The sequence below is a fragment of the Colletotrichum truncatum genome (assembly GCF_014235925.2).
Source record: "Colletotrichum truncatum strain CMES1059 chromosome Unknown Contig_0002, whole genome shotgun sequence".
Classification (NCBI taxonomy): domain Eukaryota; kingdom Fungi; phylum Ascomycota; class Sordariomycetes; order Glomerellales; family Glomerellaceae; genus Colletotrichum; species Colletotrichum truncatum.
Window position 1 is genome coordinate 1,598,202 of NW_027222399.1, and position 13,261 is coordinate 1,611,462.

The following is a 13,261-nucleotide window of genomic DNA, read 5'->3' on the forward strand; positions in this document are numbered from 1 at the left end:
ACAAATGGTTCGAATACGCGCTTCTGATTGGCCAAATAGCCACACACTCTCTCCAACACCTAATGACGCTCTTCCCATCCCAGTGACTTGTTGACTAACACATAAAGACGCATTACTTGATGTAGTGTCAGAAGTATCATTTTCTTGATACAAGTCTAGCATTTGTCGTGGTTAACCTTCTCCTTACCTATCAACAGGCTCGCAAGGCTTATCCAGCTACAAGGACGCCGTGTTTCAATACCTGATGCTCAAACTGCTGCCACGACGTTTGACATTGTGCAACGGCAACTAACATAGCATGGTCTTAAGATCCAGCGATGAGATTGAGAATATGGTGCTGCTGCCAGATGGCAATGAAGTAATCTTGTACTGGTCCTGGAGAAATTGAAGACGTCAGACTGTGGTCAAAGATCTTGTTGGCATGATTGATTTTGACGCAGAAATTGATGGTAGACACCAAGTTTTATATACAGAGACGTACACACAGAGAGAGTTCAATAGAAAACACTTCAAACACAAAAACAGAAGTTGTAATGTACTGACGTTCCCGCAGCGATGATGCACCTCGCGACTTCCTTGAGAAGAGCTGTCCTCACTCTCAATCCTCAACTGGACATCCCCATCTCACCTGTCCCAGTCCCTCCAAATGTCACGAAAAGAAACAAATACCTTGTGGCTCAACCTTTACATATCCAGTCCGGGGAGGGTCCTGCGACACCGAAGCAGAAAAGCAGTTGCCGCCATCTATATGCAGAATTTAACCATCTAAACTTATTGAACCGCATGCGTACTAATTCCAAGTCATTCGTCACCCTGGTTGACAGGTGCGTATCTACCGCTACCACCACTGCTCTGGTTTCGTGTGCGGCTCACTACTCTTGATACCCATCCACTGATGGTGCTGCTAGCCTCACCATCCTGAGCCTTCCCGTCAGGAATATCTGGCGGGTCAAGAGATAGGCCAGGGATTGCGCTTTGGGCAGTGAAATTGCCCGGCCGTCCTCGGTAATCGATTGAGCCAACCGGCGAACCGGGACGTATGAGAGACCCGGTCTCGGCGTGGAGCGACGGAGTTCCCACAACGGTGCTGGCGTCGCCGAATAGCGAGTCCATCTCCTCCAGACGCACCCCACAGGTCTCGGGGTAGATGAAGTAAACTACGATCGTCAGCGGGGTGTGCTTATTTGCGGGTCATCAGAATATACTTACCAACAACGAAACTGACGGCGCAGAAAAAGGCATGTACCAGATACAATCGCCATTTGATGACTTCTTGCAGGACCGGTGTCATTTCTCCCACAAGCCAGTTGAAAGCCCAGTTGGTAGCCGTCGACAAACTTGCACCCTTGGAGCGAATGCTAAGAGGCAAGATCTCCGGGGGGTAGAGCCAGGGGATAGGGCCCCACGAGTAGCCAAACGCTGCGTTGTAAATCATGACAAATATAACGACCAAAGTGGGTGTCGCTGGAATATCGAGGTAGATCCAGTACGAAATTAATGATAATGAAACTGACATAACAACGGCACCGCTCAATAAGATCGGGCGTCGGCCCCATCTGTCGACGAGGTACCATGGAGGAATGGTCGAGAGGAAATAGGTGATTGAGTTCACACCGGCCATAAGTACGGCATTGCGCCCAATCCAGCCGGCAGACTCGAAGACTTTGGGGGCATAGTAACTGATGACGTTGATGCCGTTCAGCTGGGCAAGAGCCTGCGCCGACATGGCAATGAACACACGGGTACTGTATCTTCGAAACATCTCAGCGTAGGTGCGCTCACCCTCCTGGCGTTGAAGCAGGACGTTCATCTTAATTTCGCGGTACTCGTCTCGAGCCTTGGGATTATGAATATCACCCTTGCCGTAAAGGTTGGCAATAACAACAATGCCCTCTTCGTCGTGGTCATTGTCGAGAAGCCATCTGTTTGCGTGTCAGGAGTGCAAGCTAGTCACTAATATCAGAACACTAACCTGGGAGACTCTACGATGACAAGGCTGCCAATGCCGAGCAGAGCACCCATAACACACTGCATCAACAGAGGAATACGCCATGACATATCACTTTCAATGAAACTGCAAAAGTAGTCGACCCAGACAGAGGTAGCATAGCCGATAATGTTGCCGGAGAACTCAATGCATGCAAGCTTTCCACGGTTGTGGGGGGGAGAGATCTCGGACTGGTATACGGGTACGATGGTAGACAGAGCACCAACGCCTAGACCAGCGACGATCCTACCCAGCAACATCATAGGCATGCCGTTGGCCAACGTCTGGAAAGCTCCACCAATGAAGAAGACGATGGAACCATATAGGATCGTTTTGCGGCGGCCAATGATGTCTCCAACCTTACCAACAATCAGAGAAGATATCAGCGCACCAATTTCGAGAATAGCGACCATGGTACCGATGTCAATACTCGAGGGATGATGGAAGTAGTTGAGGAAGTAGGTGCCGCTAGAGAGCAACGCAGTTAGCAACACAGTCAGCCAAGTGGATGGGTGCCAATTACTGGCAATCTAGGGAAACGGAACTTACGTGATGATACCCGACATGACTCCTTGGTCGTAACCGAAGAGGAAGACACCTAATGACACGAAGATACTCGTGAAGTAACTGTACAGTAGAATTAGCCATCGTAGCTCGCCAGTAGAGATTTCCTCAACATAAAGAGGAGATAACGCACATAAGGGCCTTGCCGGTGAGGCCGTGAACAGAGGAACCGCCCGACATGATGAGACCGATTACTCGCTGCGCGCGAGTTGGGCGGGGGGGAGTGATGTCTGGGACCTCGATAGCTTCCTTATTAACGACTCCACGACGAGTTGGTGATCCGTGGCCACGGTCGGGAGAGTCTAATTGAATGCGGACACGTTTTGGCTTGGAGTGCTTGTGTGATGGATGCCTTTTGTGAACGCCAGCTAGCAGCTCGTCATCTATGTCACTGGCGAGCTGGATGCGAAGAGGGTCTTCTTCGTCGGCGAGCTGCTCAGCAATATCCCCAGTATCGGTCCACGATGACTCGGAACCGTAGGAATCCTCAGATGACCGGCGGCCGTGATGGTGGTGTTTGTCGTAAGAAGAATCGTTGTGGTGGTGGTGGTCACGGTCGTCTTGGTGGTGGTCGTCCCGATCAGATGCAAGCAATGACGTCGATTGCTCGGTTTGGTCAGGGCGGGACTGCAGGGTCCGCAAGGGAATATTGGACGGGAGTCTTCTACCGTTTGAGGAAGGAATCTTGGGCGGTAATGGGGCTGATTAGCAGCAGCACCCTTCCGCTCACGAGGAATTGAAAAAGGTTGGGGGGAAGGGGTAAAAAAGAATACGTCGAGTTTAAAAGACGGTCGACAACCAGCGGAAGTAAGAGAAGGCGGATCAATCAAGGGTCTGCAGTAGCAAGGAGCCGTATCGGCATCTGCAACTGGGGGTTGACCTAGCTGATCAGTAGGGGAAGGTGTGGCCGTGTGAGCGTGCAGTGTGCAGGCGGGCGGGCTGGCCGTGGACCGCTAGTGTAGAGCGTGCTATTGAGCTGGATTTGGGGTGGGAGGGGAGGGGGAACAGGTTGGGCTGGAAGGGAGTGCCCAGGCTAAGCTGGAAAGGCGGGCAGTAGCAGTAGCAGGGAAGGAGAAGGGGAAACGTGGACGTGTGGAGGGAAGAGGTCGGCGGTGGCGGCGCCAATCTGGCTTGGTTGGGGGTGGATGCTATGGATGCGACTTCCTGCACAGTGACACACAGTGATGCCTGGGAACCACTGAGAAGCAGGGAAATGGCTGTTTCGGTCCACTCTCAATCGCTGCAGCACAACTTAGGGGTCTCCACTGTGGATACGCTGTGTCTGCCTCACTTAGTAGAAGCCTGTAAAGCAGGAGTGTGCTGGAATATCAGACACACTGTTTTGAACAGGTACGGAGTAAGATGGTTCGGTCTTTTTCCCCAGTTGTATCTCGGCTTGTTTGGTTGTCGCTGCTGGTATCGGTGCCACTCAGATAATGGAATCGACAGGACGGACGCAACAGGCCTAGCTGGGCTGGTCTGATATGACGAGCAGGAAAGATAAGAGCACAGGTGGTTGCCTGGCCTGGTCTGTTCTGTTCGGGTCAATGTGCCTCGTCTCGTCTGTTTGCTGAACCCTTCTTTAGCATTCCCAAGCTGGAATCTGGATTCCCAGTTGTCCGATGCTGGTCAGAGGTATTCTCGTACCTCTGGTAAAGGAAAGCGCTTGACTCTGACTGGACAGGGCAAAGGGGAGGGGAGTCTGGCCGGGGGTCTGGTCTGCAGATACCGATAGCAAGCAGATGACCAGGTGCCAACCTTTTTTGGTCTTTTAGTTCAAGGGTCGCAACGGTTGCAACAGGCAGACAGGTAGTAGGTACAGGCGTGAGAGTCAAGAGAGGAGTCCGTCCACCTGATGCCTTACGCAACAATGCAGGAATTGGTGCGGGAGGTATGGACCTGCAAAGGATAAAGAAAGTAAACTCGTTCGTCTGCTCCTGATGGTTTAACTCTTTCTCTTCTTCTTCTGGTCGCCTCCCTGAAACCTCCTGGTTTTTGGGTCGTTCCCTGCGCTTAGCGCCTAGCGAATTTGAGGCAAGGTGTCCAGTAGCGCGGATCTACTGCAATGACTTGGCACGATGAACTGAGGTGTTGGCGGCAGCAGCAACTTCGAAAGGACGATGACGAAGGGCGAGATGGAACCAGGTATGGGGGAAACAGTAGCGCGCTGTATCCGCAGGGTCGCAGCAGTACGTCGCCAAAATAGAACAGATGATGGGGAATTGGGGTCAATTGGCAAGCATAAGGCGATGAAACGAAGGGTCAATAGGCTTGTCATGTGCCGTTTTTGAGTCGGGATGGCCAAAAGAGTGTCAGATGGTCGGAAAAGATGAAGGTAGTTGACTTGTGAGCCTTCTCACCGACAGCACGAGACCTCCTTTTCTTTCAGCGTACGGCCTCAGAATTAACAGATGTTCCTTTCCCTTTTCCCCCTGAAATGAGGATTATCCGAGCATGGCGCAGGGGGGGAGGGGGCAGAAACTGGGACACTGGGATCTGAGGAACCGGACGGGACGGCGTAGCCAATCTACCAATACAATTACAGATGAGGCTGTAAGAGATTGCAGCACTCGTTGCCCATTACCTCACTTTTCAGTGCCCTCTGAATTGAACATTAGCTATGGATAACTCTCTGACAGGCTTAGAGCGGGTGTGGCTACGCGTCCCTCGTCTCGTCTCGCACCCAATCTGCTTCAGCCCACTCAACTCCAGATTTGCAATCCCTCCCTTTTCCCACTCAGAATCCCACTCGCCCGACCGAGCCGCTGTCGCCGGACACATGCTACAATGCTAGCCTGGGCAAACAGCACGCTTTACGTAGTGTTCCGAACTTCCAAGAGGCTGGTCATGCACGTGAAACTTATGGCTGACTCGATTTGTGGGTATCCCCATTATACCGAGGGAAAGGATCTTCGGCCGTCGTCGGCCTTTCGCACGAAGTCCCGGTCTGTGTCTCCAAAACCCTATACCAAATTGCTGGCCAACGGCAGCCGAAATCCTTATTGTGACCTGCCAATTGAGGTTGTACATCTCCGTTGGCAGGCTAATTATTCTGCATAAGCTGAAAATTTCCCACGAAGACCCGTCTCGGCCCGGTTATGGCGGATCATCGTCTGGTCGCCGGTGCGGCTCATGCATCCCAAAGTCAATAAGACGATCAATTTGGCTTGGTTTGTCCTCCCGCACCGCCGTCAGCACGCACGTTTCCAGCGTCTTCCAACGGTCGCTGTGGCGAAGCACACGGCCCCGTTTTTGACGACGACGATGCCGAAGCGCTTCGCCGTAGCGGGCCCACAACGGTCGGTTGGCCGCTTCCGACCCTCGACGTCATTTCCCAGGCCCTATGTTCGGGATCATCCTAATCAAAGGAGCCACTGTTTGTGCTGCACATAAAGGGTTCATCCTGTAGCCAGTGCCTTACCCCAGACACTGCAATCACACTCATTTCATGTCCCATAATACAGTCATGGTATTGTAAACCTCTCTACTCCGGTACCTATCTGACATTTCGTGCATGGTTGATCGACACCACCATACACTCACTGTAGCTTCAACTTCAAGAGAATATTGGCACTGTTCCAAAGACCCTGAAATAACCGTACCCCCTGTTGCCATTTTGACCCGTGTTGACTCCACATGACGGCCCACCTGGTTCAGATACGTGCGGGCGCCGCTCACGATGGACATCGGCGGTTGTAACCATATGCGCACTTGAGGCCTGCATGAAGCGGGGCACTGACAACCTCTCTCCCCGCGCTCTCACGAGTTGCGTCCCGATATGTAACTGTTTTACAGCCATCATGTATTCCTGACTAAGATGCTGGGATACTGATCGTTTCCTATTAGCTTGTAAAGTGGAAAGCGTGGGGGTTGTTACCTAAACACCTACCCGAGATACTACACGACACTGGGTCTAGGAGGTACAAGGCACAGCATGCCAGCACGTCGTTTGCCAATTGCTGCTCATTCAGCCATCGATCTTCCCCTAGGTTTTTGGGCACAGAAAGCATAGCCAAAAGACTGAAGATTTCGAGCAGAAAATACAACCCTTAGTATTCGCTGATCGTCGCCGACGACTAATCAGGCCCTTCAAAGTATTATACAGATAGAACGCCGGCCGCTTTTGTCGATGACTACACCAACTTGCAGGAGTTGGCTCTGCTCAGTGGAACGGATGAAGCGAAACATGGTGTTGGCTACTGAGGATTGACTGTCCCAACGGTGGCATCAAACGTTTGCCTGCTGACTCTAACCCATCCGCCATTTTAGAGCACAGGGTGCCTTACGTGGCTTAATCTGACCAAGGCCAAGTCGTTGAAAGGCCTTTTGGTGTCGGCAGCTTGGCTGGTTGAGCGTAATGCTTTCGATTTCACCACATGGACAATGCATATGTAATCAGAACGGTTAGAGCGGAAGGTCTTTGTTTGATGCTTGTTCCCAATTGCACTAGCCTATCACAACCTCTTGGAACGGGGATTTCAGACCTCGCCTACGCATACGTTCATCATTTTGGGGCAGGTTCTAAGCAGCGAAATAGAACCGCAATGATTTAATCTTTTCCCATTACGGCTTTAAAGCTCACCCAACTCAGAAACCAGTAACGCCAGCTGGCCACCAAGGGTTCTGCTCATATATAAAAGGTTAGCCACTAAGGATTATCTACTCTTAGAATTACTCTTTTAGCTGACATCATATCAACCAAGTTGACAAGCCGTAGGTTCATAGGCAATTATATAGGCTTCCCCGGCTTTATTAGGAAACGGTCTTCCATAATATGGCGTCCCATTTCTCACTCTCTTACTCTCTTGAGTCGTTCCGTAGACTTCTCGTACTAGCCTTGCATTTTGTGCGTGACTTACGTAAACTCTGTTGGAAACGCAGAATAGTGAACTCCACGATACCATTGACTATACGGACTACAACGGACCGTGTTAGAGACCCGATGAGCGGCTGTGTGGCGATTCTGCTCACGTGAGCGGAATTTGGCTACCAGGACAGAGAGTTCCGGGTTTTCGTGTACAGCGCCGAATTTCCGAGCAAGGGGTGCATTATCTGACAAGACGATGAATTTTAAACACTTATTTGCTCATAGGGTTATAAAAGCATCCAAGCGAGTAAACAAGTTGCAGCATAAGCTTTTTCTCCGAGACTTGGTTTTCGTTATACACAATACATTGTTTTTTTTTTTTTTCTAGATTTATAAGATCGCGTAAGCTGATTATGGCCAACTTTGACTGGCATGCACAAAGAGCCGACCTTTCTGGTTTAGCCCTCTTAGATCGTGCTCCTGAAAGTGACGGTATTGATCTTAGATCGGTAAGACTCTATCGACAGGCTCGAGTTAGGGATCAGATGCTTAGGTATGGCGTTGACGCTGTGATCCTATCGGACCCCATCAACATCCGCTATGCAACGGGTACACGGAACATGCAGGTTTTCAGTATGCGCAACACTCCATCCCGCTACCTACTTATGACTGCAAATCGGTCCATCTTATTCGAATTCACGGGCTGTCTACATCTCGCAGAAGGATACGAGACTGTCGATGAGGTACGCCATGCGAGGACGGCGAGCTTTGTGGCCGCTGGGCCTGGGATTGAGACGAGAGAAAAGAGCTGGGCGGCGGACATGACCCAATTAATTACCGAGCTCGTCGGCAAAACTGGCGCGACAGTGGGTTTAGAGCGTCTCAACGCTGGCGCTGCCATCGCCTTGAAGGAGACCGGCCTCCATGTTGTGGATGCTCAGAGACCGGTGGAGATGGCGCGAGCCATTAAATCACCTGAGGAGGTCAAATGCGTGGTTGCTTCGCTGAGAGCGACTGAGATTGCTGTCGGCAAACTACGAGATGCGATACGCCCTGGCCTGACTGAAAATGAGCTTTGGTCGGTCCTTCACAAGTCAGTTATCGGTCAGAACGGTGACTATTGCGAGACGCGTCTCCTTAGTGCTGGTCAACGCACAAATCCATGGTTCCAGGAAACAGCAAGCTACATTATCCAGAAAAATGATCTAATCGCCCTGGATACCGATGTTGTGGGCTGCCACGGATATTATTCCGACTTTTCGCGTACTTTTCACGCCGGGCCCGACCCTCCGACAGAAGACCAAAAAGAGCTCTACAGGGTCGCATATGATCAGGTAAAACTGGGCTATTACCTTGTTGGAAAAGAGTGCCTAAACTAAAAATTGATGCAGGTAACGCACAACATGAGTATTTTGAAGCCCGGAATGACCTTCCGCGAATATGCCGACCAAGCATGGGAAATTCCGAAAAAGTATTACGCCAACCGCTATTATCTCTCTGCACATGGGTGTGGAATGACAGGAGAATACCCCTATCTCTATCACCGTGGTGACTTCCCCGATGCTGGATACGACGGAGTCATTGAACCAGGCATGGTCATTTGTGTTGAAAGTTATATCGGTGAAGAGGGAGGTTCGCAAGGTGTCAAGCTAGAAGAGCAGGTTCTCGTCACTGACACGGGCATTGAGTTGCTGTCTCGGTTTCCGTTTGAAGAGGCTTTACTGAAATAGTGCGAATTTGAAAAAGAAATAGAACATCAGGTGACTAACACACCTCTCAGACTGCTCCAAATGTATTACCTACCATGAAGTGACCCAGCATATCGTCCACAAATACCTGCTCAAACTCAACTGGATCTAGTAAAAAGCAGTCATCGAGGCCTGAATTTGGGACTACGGATGATACATTCGAAGGTGCCACGCTTAAGGGATGTGTAAGATGTGTGGTGATTTGTATCTTGGCGTGAAAGGTTCGGTCGGAACTCGAAGCATTGCCACCTGGATCCCTAAAGCGGTTCGTTTGGTACACCTTAGGGTCAAGAAGCTCCCAAAAGAGCCATGGCGGAAAGGAAACCGCTCCACCGTTTTCGGTTGATTCTTGCCGGCAATGGTCCGCAACAAGCTGCAGTTTCTCCAAAATTTCCAGCTAGAGTTGATGTCAGAAATGTCTCATGCGACACTCTCCCAAAGATGGATTTCTTTTGGGTTTGAAACGGCAACCAAATACACAACGACATGCCTTTTGCGATAGATGAAGCCACGCCTTTGAAATGCGTGCCAAGAACTCTTTACACCAAGTGAAATCTTGAGAAGCTTTCGTAGACACGCTCTCATCTTGTACAAACTGTAATAGCCAGGGTATAGTTGCCACTGAAGCGACTAAATGCCCGATGAAGGGATCGTATAACTGGAATTGATGATCGTCACAGATCCGCAACATCCGAAAAACCCACCCAGAATGAAACAAAGCAGCGTCCATAATGCGCTGTAAAAACATTCCAGACTGTGAGGTTTTCGAGCAGTTGCGCACCGCGACCAAGTGAAAAAATGGATGATTCAGGATTGCGAGGTACGCGTGACACTCGACCTGCATCTCAACCCAGGGAGTCCAGTATTCTCGCTGCTCGATTACCTCCAACTTTGACCGCTCTGAGAAAGCGACATTCATGAATAGATGCTTTGCTGGAAGCTGAGAGTCGCGCTCGTGGACTTTTGCGACCAGTCTCGCGTACTTGGATTGGGACGACCACGGGGACTCGTCCTTGCCGAGTCGAATATGGTGCAGCCACGATGACAGGTGTCCCCAGATTGATACCATCTCGATATAATAAGCTGTTATTCCATGATCGGTGTCTGAGTTATAAGGATTGTAAAGATCTGGCGGATAGTCCTCACGTCTAGTCAAAGGCATCTTCGGGGGAACTGGGGCGCTCGAAGGGAACTGTAATGCCTGAAGACTGTCATAAGGCACACATAGACGTGGGCAAAAAATCTTTTCCAAGATGTAGACGCTCCAGTAGCACCGTAGAGTCATATCCTTGTCTAGTGAAGAGTCGATAAAGGTTCCGTCTAACAAACTGTAGGTTTCACAGGGGGTGAAACAGGGGGTGAAACGGAATTCCGTTCGTCAATAACAAATAACAGTAAATTGGTTCTAATCGATGGTTCATGATTGTTGAAAGTGGTGTTGTTGACTAGAAGGTGGGGATATTCCCCCTTGGCCTGTCACGTGGGTCTGGGAGGCTTGGGCCTCTCAGCCTGGCGGGCGTGTGGCTGGAAGTGCCACACGGCTCCGTATTCCAACTATCGCAACACTGGAAACTCTCTTTTTATGGTGTTGAAGCGGTTGGAATACGTTGTCCCTATACAGTTCCGTCTCCTCGTCAATTCGGCCTCCTATCCCTACTTTCTCCCGTAGTTACGGTCTTGTTACCCATCCCTCCATACGTATCGTTATCGTGTTGCTATCAACGAATCTCTCGAGGGCTCGATTTGGTTTGCTCTTCGTGAGGGCATCAGCAGGGTTGTCTTCGCCGTTAATCCAACGAATTTCTTGTAGTTCTCGTCTTTCGTACGATTGTCTCAACGCCATGATATCGATCATGAGTCGCTTTTCTTTGGTAGTGCCCAGCTTCACGAGACACTCGTACAGCGAATAAGAATCGGTACAGACAACTGTCTGAATCGTTGGTAGGTTGAGGTGGTCAGTGATTGTCGCCAGGGTTGTGGCGAGGGCGTAGGCCATATCGACGCCAGCGACCATCCCGTAGATCTCTGACGCTAATACGCTGCGGGTGACTCGTTTACTCTTCGTAGAGCTGTAATGAACGAGGTTACCGTGAATCGTGAATTCTCCGTTGTTGCTGTCAGAGGAAGTGTCGTTGGCTAGGATGATCAGAAACCCTAATTGGGAGGAGAGGTCGTGGTTATTAGCGAACGACCCGTCAACGAAAACGAATAGCTTGGCTGTTGTAAGGTCGAGTGGGATAAACGTTATTCCTCGGTTAGGCGATTCCATTTGCCATCGAATCCGTTGATTCAGTGCTTTTATCGCTTCTGGCGAGGGGTCTTGGTGTTGGGCAGCAGTAGATAAATCGAAACAGGCCTCGGGTTGGCAAATTGACGCGATGTACGCCCCTCTGGCGCGTTGTTCGACATATTGCTGTTTTGGGTTGGGTTCAGTAGTCTCAATACATCGTAACTTCTTAGCTTGTCCCTTTTGCCTCAAATTGATCGAATTGTCGGTTGACAGCGCGACTATCCCTCCGTTGAATTGGAGGGGTTCGTCAATTGTGAGGATATTCTTCGCTTTTGCCGTAAAAGCCGCTTTTTCTAACTGTTCGTCTTCTAATTATGAGAACGCCTTGTCTGACAAACCGAGGGTATCGTCGGTTTGCATGCCGATACAGCCAAAGTGTGGATTTTCGGTAGATGAGATCAATAGGCATGGATCGTACGAAGAAGTAACCATCTGGAGATTCTCTCTGTGATGCTTGTGATACGTTGCCCACCAGTGGGTTCCAGCTTCTGCGATTCCGTACAGAGGCTTCACAACCTCCATAATAGTCCCTTTTGGGTACTGGTCTTGAATTTGCTTCGGTGGGTAGGCGAGAATAGTGCGATTGAGCCTTATGGAGGATTGAACGTAGGCTTGTGTGATATCTCGAAGCCATAGTTGTTTCCCTTCTCGTAGGAGTGACGGGGTAATTGACAGAATTAGCCGTTGACTCGCCCGTTGAATCGTTGGCGATTGGGTCAATATAGCCTTCTTGCTATCGTCGGCGTAACCCTGTATTACAAGTCTCGATTTCTCGTAGGGTTCGGTTGTTTTACCCTTGACTTCGTTAACGATACGAGATCGGAAGATTCGTACGTTCTGGTGCCTTCTCTTATTGAACTGGGTGAATTTGAACACTCCTCTAGCGATGAGGCTGTTGATCTCTTGTTTAGTTGACTGTTCGAACGGTTCGCCTGGTGTAGTAATAACACCTTCTCGTCGTAGTTTGATTGCTAATTCTTCGTCTGCTTGCTCCTTAATCGATAGGAATATTTGTTGATAATCCGGGTCATCGTTGAATTCCTCTGTGAAGTGGGCGATTGGCAGTGGTCTCTTCCGGGGTCTGCCCGGGCGTCTTCTCGGTGGCTCCGGTGCCTCTTGCGGTTCGTCCGGTTCACTGCCTCCGCCGGCGACGATAATTTCGTCGCGTACTACTTCCTGCTGCGGTATCTCAGCTTCGGGTTCTTCTTCTTCTGGCGCGGCGATGGAATTAGGTGGTTGATCGGGATCTTCGTAGTATGGTTTGACTACGGTAGACCGGAAGGTCTTCGGACCACGTAGCGTATCGACAGTACAGGTTTCGCCGTTTATGGCTGCTAAAGTAAACGGTCCGGTCCAGCCCTTCTTTTCGCGCCATACTCGTACTTGCGACCGTAGCGGTAAATTAACAATTGGCCCTGTATCAAGGCCATTGCGGGTGGCGATAGCTTCTGCCACCTGTCGCCTTGCGTGAAGTTCGCGTACTTCGCTCGTCGCCTTCTTAATCGCTTTCGCCCGCCTTGTGACTTCGGGAGATGGCGGCGAATCGTCGGTAATTCGTGGGTACGAGCCGAATACCAAGAGTGTTGGCACTATTCCGTTCGGGCCAGCAGTATCGTTGACTGCTTTGACTGCTGTTTGAAGTGCTGATTCTGGCGTAATTGTTGGGTCTTCTGCTCTGATGATTTCGTACGCCCTCCTTAGAGGTGTATGGTATCGTTCAACTTTCCCAATACTGTTGTGGGCTTCTATGGGAATTTCCTTGATTTCAATTGCCATTCCTCTCGCCGCGTTTCGGAATTCTGTTGAGCGGAAGTTTGTTGCACGCACCAGCGCCATCACGGTTCAAATTCACGTTACGAGACGAT

The 13,261-nt window shown here is 50.3% G+C and overlaps 4 protein-coding genes across 4 annotated transcripts; 2 read left to right on the top strand and 2 right to left on the bottom strand.

Moving 5' to 3' along the window:
- Window positions 1–801: 801 nt before the first annotated feature.
- Window positions 802–6,166, bottom strand: CTRU02_203402 (hexose transporter; the record flags this gene model as incomplete). Its single annotated transcript, XM_036724027.2, has 6 exons — window positions 802–1,157; window positions 1,210–1,922; window positions 1,973–2,455; window positions 2,537–2,614; window positions 2,685–3,235; window positions 6,095–6,166. The coding sequence occupies 6 exons, from the start codon at window positions 6,164–6,166 to the stop codon at window positions 802–804; spliced, it is 2,253 nt and encodes a 750-aa protein (XP_036584141.2).
- A 761-nt stretch (window positions 6,167–6,927) lies between these two features.
- CTRU02_203403 (uncharacterized protein) lies at window positions 6,928–7,104 on the top strand (the record flags this gene model as incomplete). The annotated part of the gene is made up of 1 exon (XM_036724028.1): window positions 6,928–7,104. One exon carries the CDS (start codon window positions 6,928–6,930, stop codon window positions 7,102–7,104), a length of 177 nt encoding a protein of 58 aa, XP_036584142.1.
- A 1,075-nt stretch (window positions 7,105–8,179) lies between these two features.
- CTRU02_203404 (metallopeptidase family M24) lies at window positions 8,180–9,088 on the top strand (the record flags this gene model as incomplete). The annotated part of the gene is made up of 2 exons (XM_036724029.2): window positions 8,180–8,692; window positions 8,750–9,088. 2 exons carry the CDS (start codon window positions 8,180–8,182, stop codon window positions 9,086–9,088), a joined length of 852 nt encoding a protein of 283 aa, XP_036584143.2.
- A 1,687-nt stretch (window positions 9,089–10,775) lies between these two features.
- Window positions 10,776–13,232, bottom strand: CTRU02_203405 (uncharacterized protein; the record flags this gene model as incomplete). The annotated part of the gene is made up of 2 exons (XM_070204201.1): window positions 10,776–11,701; window positions 11,735–13,232. 2 exons carry the CDS (start codon window positions 13,230–13,232, stop codon window positions 10,776–10,778), a joined length of 2,424 nt encoding a protein of 807 aa, XP_070061964.1.
- Window positions 13,233–13,261: the final 29 nt, after the last annotated feature.